Source organism: Setaria italica, chromosome IX (genome assembly GCF_000263155.2).
Source record: "Setaria italica strain Yugu1 chromosome IX, Setaria_italica_v2.0, whole genome shotgun sequence".
Taxonomy (NCBI): Eukaryota; Viridiplantae; Streptophyta; class Magnoliopsida; order Poales; family Poaceae; genus Setaria; species Setaria italica.
This window is the reverse complement of record NC_028458.1, coordinates 44,311,468-44,322,040: the sequence shown is the minus strand read 5'-3', so window position 1 is coordinate 44,322,040 and position 10,573 is coordinate 44,311,468. Positions and strand designations below refer to the sequence as shown.

The window sequence follows — 10,573 nt, the reverse complement described above, 5'->3', positions numbered from 1 at the left end:
GAAAGCTCCACCATATCTATGACACTCTAAAGGTCTGAAAGGAGTAACGTGGCATCTATGAGTTCATATGTTTCGATAAGCTCGTGTAATCATGTCACTCAATCACATCCGATGCCAACATATCATTTCAATCATCTCTGGTTGTTTGATACATATAGCACCTATAATTTATCACTTCAAGATTTTTCATATTTTTCTAGCATTTTTTGCGAATGGACACGTATGCCTTCTCTAGATTTTTTTTTTCTCTAATATGCTAATAATAGCCTAGGTTTTTTTCCCTCTAATAATTGACACAATTCTCATTTGTGCTAGCTATAGCCTATAGCCAAAGGTCTATAGAATCAACCTTATGTGGACATCTGTAAACCAAGCGCAATTATATGCTAATAGTAACCAAAGGTTTTTTCCAGGAATAACATTGTTACAGGTAGCCAAAGATTTTTTTATCGCAACATTCAAAGGCTGCGTGACAATAAAACTTTCCCTGGAAAAAAAAAGTGCATATCAATATATCATTGTTACATGTAGCCAACGATTTTTAACGCAGCATTCAAAACGCTGCATAACAAGATAGCCTAAGATTTTTACCGCAGCATTCAAAAGGTTGCGTAACAATAAAAATTTCCCTGGAAAAAAAGAACTAAGTGCAAACTTTGAGTGCGACAAAAAAAAAAGCACAACCATTGGCCCATGCAGGTCTCGAACCTGCGACCTTCGCGTTATTAGCACGACGCTCTAACCAACTGAGCTAATAGGCCTTTGCTTGGCCGTATTTTTTAAAAAACTATAAATATTTTGTTTTGTTAGCTCCCCCACCAATACCTTGATAAAGATTTTTTAAAAAAAATATTTATAGTTTCTTCTCTTGCCAAACTTTAGGTAATTATTAGTAATTTGATTATCATCACACTTGTCATATTTTCTGTGGCATAAATCAAATGAATGTACAATTGTACATAGCGCTAGCTAGATATGGCTCCCGTAATAATTGTACATAGCGCTTGAAATAATTGGTTCCCAATGCCGCATTGCGCTAGCTGAGACATAGTTCCCGTAATAATTGTACATTGCGCTTGAAATTTATCATGCTATTGATTGTGACATCTCAAATTTTTAGATAAACTACGCATGGTAGTTAGATAAACTGCTAGTCTTAGAAAATGACCTTATTCTCCCTAATTGCTCATGGTAGTTATGATTAAACTGCTAGTCTTAGAAAATGACCTTATTATCCCTAATTGCTCATGGTAGTTATGATTAAAACTCACAATGTTTGTTTGGTTCTCTAGATTTCGAATAAATGTGCATGTAGTGGATCTAGGAAAGTAGCACCAATTAATTATTCAATTAGTTCATGCACTTCTTCACTTATTTTTTATACGTGCGGGTATTGTTCTGATTAGATGAACCCTACTTGGCCGAGCTAAAACTACACTCGTTGTTGAACAAAATATGAACACTAGACATGTTATTTTAAGACGAGTGAGTACTTATTTTTCCCAAACTACTGTATAATGCGCCCATCTCTTAGCAACCATCACCCGCTACACCGTGTCAACATCTCTTCAGTGCACAAAGTGAGAAATGCTCATCCAAGAGCGCCCATTGAGAATGTATCTTGCAGATATGCTTGTGGGCCATCCAGTCACGCCTAATTTGGTTCTTAACTTATTATCACCTTGCCTTCTCACTTTTTTCGAGAAACCATACCTGATGTGTATGTTTTTCTATTATTAGAGAAAAAGAAAATAAGATTATAACCTTAGGAAGTTGTTGTAACCATGCAAATAAAAAAACTAAAAAAACAACTAAGAATGCTTGCGACCTCTACAACACCATACTTCTGTAAAGATCGAAAATTTACCAACAAACCAGTCGTTGCCAGCCAAAAACAAGACGCGCCTCACTAAGGGCATGTACAACGGTTAGACAACAGCTGTCTATATGCTGCCACGTACATCTCTTCGCTGAGGTGGATGAGGAATAAAGAGGAGAGAGAAGATTGCCGTCGCCTGGTGAGGCGACGACGGGGGCTCGTGCTCCGAGAACTCGTATGACCCTTTCTCCCCGTTGTACGTATAAGCAAACAATCGAACCGGATCTGGTGAGGATTGACAGGATTGAAGCTAGCTACTCTTGCGCCGCATCAAGAACAGACCACGGCTACGCCATGGCCAGATCCTGCCGGCCCGAGTGCATCGCTGCCACTGAAGAGAAGAGAAGACGGGAGATGAGGAGATATGAATTGCGGCCAACTGCAACCACCTTATCCAGCCCGAGCTGCTGCTGCCCAAAAGTACAAATCAAATCTAATCGGCCACAGGAGAGAAATCAAACCAAAAAAATTAATTAGCTCCAAAGTCCGCACCAATGGCGGCAAGCCGGCGGCCTCCTCCAGATCTCTCCGCAGGCTCCTCTCGTGCAAAACGGATTTGCCACCTCCCGAGCTCTCTTTCCTACGCCGGTGATTGTCTTGCCTACAGAGTTCATGAGAGAGAGGAGAGGAAAGTGTGTGTGTGTGTGTGTGAGAGAGAGAGAGAGAGAGAGCAGCCATGGGGGGCTGATTTGCTTTTCTTTTTCACTGTATGCGTCCAAGGTGAAGAAACGAGGAGGACTGACATCGTCTCGAACTCTGGATGGTGCTCTGTTGAAAATTCTAGATGCACATTGTTAGGCTACACATGAGCACATTCGATTAGGTTATTCAATATAGAAAAATATAAAAGAAGTTTCGTTTACTAGAGGAATTAGACTATATGTTTAGGTATATTGAATCAACTATGTGTTCTTTCAAAGAAGCGAAGACATAGCATACAAAGATTATATTTATAATTGATCATTTTAATTTATAGTGTGATACATAAATTTAATACCTTACAGACAGTCTAATAGACAAATCATTGTACATATCATCTTTTTTACTATCTCTGTGTGAGCAGACAGCAGCTGTCTAAACTGTTATACATGCCCAAACAACGCTAGCACCTTAGCACAATTAAGGAGTTGTGCATGCCCAAACGCTAGCACCTTAGCACGATTAAGGAGCGAAGGGAGGGTAAGAGAGAAGTATCCACACTTCCTCCACACGAATCCGCTACCGCAAGACGACAAAATTAAGAACGCTGCCATTAATATTATCGTGGAGAACTGCCGACAAGGTGAAAAGGCCGGAAGAGGACCCCCACCAGACGACCCCTCGAGCTGGGCGGCTAGGACACGAGAACATGAGATGGATAGTGCGCCGGCGGTAGAGGGAAGGGAGGGGGTTGACAGCTTGTCATTTAGCAGTCCGCACGCGCCAACTAGAATGGCCCGTCGGCAAAAGGCTTCTTTGCCCCCTCAGCTCTGCAGTTTTCCCAAGGCTATACATGTAGATGCATGGTACAAATTAAAGCCTTTAGTACCATAAAGTTTTCCTAAGGTAGGATGGCACAAATTATTCGAAACCTGAATACGCCATCGGATATCAAACAACAAGTGGCTGCTCTGGATTCCATCCCAGCGGCAGACACGAATTCGTCAGATTATCCAGACGATCGGCAAAATAAACCACAACTGCTCTAGTAACGCATAATAAAATAGAAGCTACAATATAAGCTTAACACAGACCAGATAATCGAATGGTATAACACCAAACTGAATTCATTATTAACACAAACTTTGCTGATCAAAGTATAAAACCATCAGAACTTGCATACAGACGTACAACAGTTGTCCCTCTAATGACATGTAGAAGATACAATGTGAGCTACGCAGGCACAGTATGGTAGCAATTATGTGCAACTCCAGGGCTAGTTCCTTTCAGCCTTACAAAGCCTGCAATAGCTATTAGCTGCTTACCTTTTGTATGTTCCTGCACCATCATGAGTTAACAAGATTCCTACTGTAGATACCAAGGAGTTCATGCTTCATAAGGTTACCTAGTCCTGTAAACTTTAAGCTTCTAGATAAAATACATTGTCAACCTGCAAAACATTGGGGCTGTGCCTTCACCCCATGAACCACTTCCTGTGTTCTAAAACTGGTACCCCCGCCTCCTGTGATCTAAAACTGGTACCTTCACTTAGCTAGATTTTAGCATACAGTTCACCCGACAGGACAAGTGCATGACTACCACTAAATCAGCAACACTTATTTAAGAATCAGAACAACATATGCATGAGAGCGAGGTTACAAGACTCAATAAGATCATGAGATGCGCTAGTGCATTTCAAGATCATTGTGATCTATGCATGCTAAGTTTCCAGCTATCTACAGTTAAGATCTTAGCTATTCACACCAAAATATATAAAATCTATAACCAAGTAAAAACTTAAACTTCAAAACATCACATTGAAATACATAAAAATGTTTTCCATCCTATAGCACATTTCAAGCTCATTGAGTATCATAAGGATGTTGCAAGTTGCAGCAGTGCAATCATCTTGTGAAATGTTGGCTAACAGGAACAAGTTTGGTATATGCGGTCTCTACTTTCAAGAATGGCATGTGGTTCTAGTGTTACTTTTAAGGATAACAGTCACATCTCTGAGAAGTAACCTGCATCTCACAGAATGCCAAGTAACATCTCCCTAGTTTGTTTTTCAAGTAACACCTTCCTGGCTTTTGGGTGGCACATAGGAAAAAAAAGTATTTCAACAAAAGCGCTAAACTGAAGCAGGTTTCAAACGAGCAAATACACGCAAACTCAAATGCGACCTTAAATACATAGGTTCGGAACATTTACGGCAGGGCTACAAACACAGGCCCGGAGGAAGATATAAGTAATGTAGTTTGAGGAAAATCAGATGGTCTATGGCATCCAGACAGGTCCTCCTAAGCAAAGCTTCCAGGTTGGGCAATACTCTTGGTCATCTGGTTTGGGAAGGGGGCTCCAATAAGCAGGCTCCAAACTTCATTGTCTTGGCTGTTTTTAGTGCGGGAGGGGAGCAGGGGGGCAAAGGTGAAAAGAACAGGTCCATCAGAAGATAGCTGAGCTGGGTTAAATGTGTTAAAAAGGCAGCAAAGCATTAAGGCGAGGAAGGCACATCACATTAATCATTCTTGCAAGTCAAAACAAGGTTGAAGAAACCATACCTGTTTTATTCAACAAATCTAGGTCCTAATAACCATGACGCTTTCCATAGGGAAGAGAACTGTGACCAGATAACCTGATGTGCATTAGTCAATTACAAAGAGCTGTGTGAGCTTGTGCAATAAAAGATAGATGTAAAACAAACAGTTGCTATACTCAATTATGTATCAAATTGATTTGTTATATACTGGCGAGTAAAAAAAAAAAGGGCCATCCTTACCCACTGTTGGTTGAGCGGCCACTGTACCCACTGTAAGCCCCATATCCTCCACCAGGTGCCTAGAGGTTTAGTTGATTGTGGAAATACAAAACTTGATTAGTAAGCTGTCAACAAGCATAGCAAAGAATACAGCATGGAATATGTTATACCTGGGAGCTGCTATAACTTCCATAGCTGTCAGAAGGAATCATATCATCTGATCCTCGAAAACCACTTGAATATAGATAATGCCCAACAGGCTTAGTGTCTCTGCTTAGATACTTTGGTTCATCCGAAACACCAGCAGGCAAAGGATGATAAGGGATCACAGGTGGAAATGCAGATAAAGCACCCTCTCTTTCGAAGAAATTGGCTTTCAGCCTTGCAGCTATTTGCAGAAGAGCATGTCTTGCAACATCAAGGCCTCCACTGATCTGGGGCACGGGTAAATAAATATGATGAAAACTGCTGTAGCACAACTGCACAAGGGACTAAAACAGAATGAAGAACATCAGAAAGTCCAAATTGATACCTGAACCATCTCTTCATCTTCTGCGGCTACCTTTGGAACATTTTCCTTTGAAAGGATGCGTATGTTTGCTCTTGAATGTCTCCGTATCTCAGTAATGATCGAACCACCTTTGCCAATTAGACACCCAATACGTGATGTAGACACCAACAGACGTGTTGTGTATGATGGTTCTGCTGATTCTGCATCACTTTTCTCGCTGCATCTAGGCTGCAAACGAATTGCAGCATCAATTGTTGGAGAGACAGGGTCTTCAAAGAACTGCATGGAAAAAAGAAGCGGCTGGTCAGGAAACACAGAGGGTAAGCGAGGAGGCATAATAAAAGCATACCGATAGGATGACGAAATCACCTCTTTTGCAGAAACTGTAATTATGCAATCATCTTCAGCACCTGAATTGGAGCTATCCACTTTAATAAAAGCCCCAGATTCCTGCCTAATCTGTTTGATAATTCCACCACCCTTCCCGATTACACCTCCCACGTTAGCAGCAGCACAAAGTAAACGCAAACTAAACTCCTTTGCAGAGCTCTCATCCCTCCGTGGTTGATACACAGAGGGCCAATCTCCTGCCACCTCACCTTTGTATCCTCCATAAGCAGGAATTACAGGAGTAATCCCAACAACAGGTGCAGAAGATGAGCTACCAAGGTGTGAGCTCCCTGCATAAGGTTGGGTCAAGCTGGATGCAAGAAGATGCTGTGACTTAGATGGGTTGTCATGGAGGCGAGATGACACTTGATGAAGAGCCTTTCTGACAACTACGGCATCCCCGGATATCTGGTGTCAAAAATATTGGAAGCATTGTCAGTAAATATTAACTATTCCATTACATCTTTCAGAGTTTTGGACTTTTGGTGACAATTAAATGTTGTAGACATTTAACAAAGATACCCCAAGCATTATGCAAAAAGGAAGGTTAGACATGAACATGCCTATAATAGTACAACTTGTTTAGGTAATGTAGGAATTGGCGTGGGCAATGACCAACCTGGAGAAGTTCATCACCATTAATGGCACATGCTGGGATATGATCATTACTAAGCACACGTATTTGCGCACCAGTCTCACTGCGGATTCCTTGGATGATATGCCCACCTTTTCCAATAATGCATCCTATCTGATCTGATGGCACAAGCAAGCGAACAGTAACTTGAGGTAAAACTTCTTCACTGTCTTCATTCCCAGGACCCTCATCAGAAGCAAGCCTCTCATGAACTCTAAAGAGAGCATCCTGAGCAGGGCAAACCTTATCTTCAGCATCGTCAATGGTATTAGTTTCCCTGCTTGAGCTAAATATTGTGATAACTCGCTCCTCACAGCCAGGAACACTCTCGCCAATTCTAATCTTAGCTTGAGTCTCGGCCCTCAACTGCTTCGCAATCTCTCCACCACGGCCAATGATACTCCCAATTTTTCTAGAGGCACAGAGGTAGCGATACACAGTATCATCAGGACCAGGAGCATAGGAATCATCACCAGGATTTCTTCTCTTACCACCTCCGTTTTCAGCATAATCAGAGTGCCGTTTTCCATGACTGTTTCGGTGACCAGCCATCTGGAAGCAGAGATAAAAGAGTCAACAACACAGAATATTGCCTCAAGAAAATGAGGGCTTAAATACCAGTCCACAAAGTCATTAATAGCAGAGCATGTGATGTGGTACCACTATACCCGTCTTTTGCTTATATAGGGCAATCCTTTTATATCTCAAAAAAAAAAACTTTTGCACATCAAATTCCTCATGAAATATTTTAAATGCAAACTTGAATACCATCCACCAGGGAAAAGATGCGACCTTTCCTAACTTAGGCATACATTAATTGCTCGTTCCAAATGTACAGTAGGCTAGCACTAGAGTTAAAAGATGTTCACGTATTCCGTTATTACCAGGTTTAATTTTGCATATCTTCGTGCTGGATAACAGACGTTTCTATTATAAAGTAGCATATTGTCAATTTTCTAATCCAAAACCTAACCAAAGCTATCCCAAAGACGCAAATTCAACGGGGTAACACACATGCATCTGCATAATCAAACCCTAAACTGAGTCCTCCCTGCATAAACTAAACCTTCTCACTGCAGGGGCACATCCCTCAGACAATATAAATCCCCAAATAGTTGAGCCCGAACACAAAGGCTTGGCACGAAACGAACGGATCTGGGCGGCGCAGACGCCGAACTGGAGCCCGCGGGCGCGGGGATCCGCCGGGGCATGTGGCGAGGGAGGGGCACTGACCTTGGGCGCCGATGGACTCCGTTCCGCGAGGACCTGCGAGAAATACGAAGCCGGACCAGCGGCGGCGAGGGATCGAGGAGAGCAAGGAAGGGGAGGAAGGAAAGCCGATGGAGGAATAACGCACGACGGGATTTATTGGAGTTCGTGGGTCTTGCTCTGGGGCGGATGCGCAGTGCGTGGTGGGCCGGGCCGAGCCGCACCGACTGACCGACCCGAGTCGAGGGGCCTACCTGGCAGACGGGCAAACATAAATTATACTTCCGCAGGAATTTTTTCTTTCACGCCTCTCTGCACGGCGCGCGCCCCTCCTGGCCCCCACGCGCTGGTCCGCTGCAGCCGCGGCGGTTGCTGGCCTGGAGGAAGAACACAATGGAGGGGAGGGGAGGGGAGGGGAGGGGAGGCCCCGGCGCCTTGCTTGCCACCACTGCTCGCCTGCTCGTTGCAGAAGATGTGGACAGTGAAGGGAATCAAGGGATAAGGTTCAGCATATTTACATAAAAGCCCCCATAGTTGATGTAAAATGTGGTGCCGATTATCCCTAAAAGGTAATTTTAAAGAAACATCCTCAAAAAGACCTTAGGTTTCTTAGTATATCTAGAGCAAGTAGTATTTCATAGCTGCAACGCACACGTATTATATGTCATCTTTTTCGATCACATCAATTAAAATCTAGCGGCAAGCGAAAGGTCCATAAATTTTGAGGACCACAAATCATGCAAAAATGTTATTTGCAAAAATATATAGTTACTTAAGCAGTTTATTTTAAATTTAATATTAAAGCTCTTTTCTCCCATTGTAAATATTGTTAAAATGAGTAAGACTTCTGCCTTCATCCTCTCCTAATCCATGTTGGTGGTCGTACACCAACCCAAACAAACGCACACTCTACTTACACCATAATCACACCTACAACTACATTCAGACTAAAAGACTACTGGCATGTTTAGCTGCACTTATAAACCGGCTGAAAAATTGAAACGGCTGATTTATTGTGAGAGAAAAACACTATTCGGTGGCTGATAAGCTGAAGCGAACAGAGCGTACTTCCATGGAGATATCATCAAACCATCATCACTCCATAGTCGACCGGCACGTTGCATTCCATTTGTGGCACCACACGAGTGAGGCTACAAACAACATTAAAGAAGCATAACACTCAGGTACAAACCTGCATCGAGTAGCGCTCGAACGCAGGCGGGAGGTGCTCCAATGAACGGCCTTGCCAAAGCATCACGCACGCATTCGCAACTTCTGCAATTGTTGTAATTAAGTCTACTTAGCCTATATAACCTAACCATCGCAACCGGCTAATCTTTCACTACAAATTTATTTTAACATTTCTGATCATATAACTTACAAATATTACTCCTCATGCGGAAACTATAAAAGATTCCTTCCACTATGAACTACTCTTGCCTTTCAGGGTTCCTATATTATCTTGTTTCAACTCTTTGTACCCATCTTAACTCACTAGTGCGGATCATCGATCATTATCTACTTTGGATTGTTCTACAACAGTTTTTAATACGTAGAGTAATATAAAGCTAACATTTAGATAGCGTTTGGTTCAACCAGAGGTAACGCAAACAAAAATGGAATAAAGTTACGTTGTAATCATCGGTAAAGCAAAGGGGTATCCGATTACAAGGTACCTGATCATGGAGTGTATCGAACCAAACACATTTAACTGGAATTTGGTTACTGGTGTAATCTGATTACGATACAAAATGCCCAACCAAACACTATCTTAAAATATAGTCATCCACAACAAAAAGATATCCTAGAGTCTTGTTTTTAGGCACTGTTTGGTATGAATCTGCTTCACGTGAAAATGGTTTCGACGCTCACTTCTCTGGTGGAGTAGTTTTATTTGACTCTAGATTGTCTAACTAGAAAAATATTTGATAAAATCACTTCTCCTAATTTTGCAAATATATAGAAAACTGTCAAATACCTAGATACCATTGTATTTTTCTTTTTATTTCCTTTTTCCTTTCTCTCCTTCCCTGTCCGTTTTCCCGTCTTTTTCCTTCCCACCCCTCTTTCTTATCCGCTTGCTCTCGGTGGAACTCTTGCCTCTCCCACACCATCGCCCCCTGTCGTAACCTCTGCCTCTCCCATGCTGCCACCCCACGCCTCCCTGACGACGTCGCCCTCCAACGTACCTGTGCGCCTCCACTCCACGCAGTTTTGCCCACCACTTGTCCAGCAGGTAGGGGAGTGGCAGGTTTATTGTAGTTTTAACCAACTTGAGGGGTAGTGTCCCAGTACATAGTTAGGGGGTGTTTTCTTCCCGTGTCTTATTTTTAGCACGTGTCACATCGAATGTTTAGATACTAATTAGGAGTAGTAAACGTAGACTATTTACAAAACCAATTACATAAGTGGAATCTAAACGGCGAGACGAATCTATTAAGCCTAATTAAGCCTAATTAATCCATCATTAGCAAATATTTACAGATGGCACACAGGGTGCCATGACGAGTTTCATGACGAAAAGCTGGTCGGCGTTTAAGATGCGTTGGTGTA

At 42.3% G+C, this 10,573-nt stretch overlaps 1 protein-coding gene and 1 non-coding gene across 5 annotated transcripts; both read right to left on the bottom strand.

Annotated features, from left to right (window-relative positions):
* Positions 1–687: 687 nt before the first annotated feature.
* Positions 688–761, bottom strand: TRNAI-AAU. Its single transcript has one exon. It is a non-coding gene; the product is annotated as a tRNA-Ile (tRNA).
* A 2,855-nt stretch (positions 762–3,616) lies between these two features.
* LOC101767852 (KH domain-containing protein At4g18375) lies at positions 3,617–8,265 on the bottom strand. Of its 4 annotated transcripts, none has more exons than XM_004984172.1 (8): positions 8,045–8,265; positions 6,797–7,363; positions 6,157–6,585; positions 5,809–6,066; positions 5,447–5,710; positions 5,298–5,356; positions 5,080–5,153; positions 3,617–4,979 (listed from the first exon to the last, which is right to left on the bottom strand). In XM_004984172.1, the coding sequence occupies exons 2-7, from the start codon at positions 7,361–7,363 to the stop codon at positions 5,105–5,107; spliced, it is 1,626 nt and encodes a 541-aa protein (XP_004984229.1). In that variant the 5' UTR covers positions 8,045–8,265; the 3' UTR covers positions 3,617–4,979; positions 5,080–5,104. The 4 variants fall into 4 exon arrangements, with proteins under 4 accessions (XP_004984229.1, XP_004984230.1, XP_004984231.1 ...); XM_004984173.1 differs by having other exon boundaries at positions 3,617–4,974; XM_004984174.1 differs by having other exon boundaries at positions 3,617–4,909.
* Between the last annotated feature and the right edge of the window lie 2,308 nt (positions 8,266–10,573).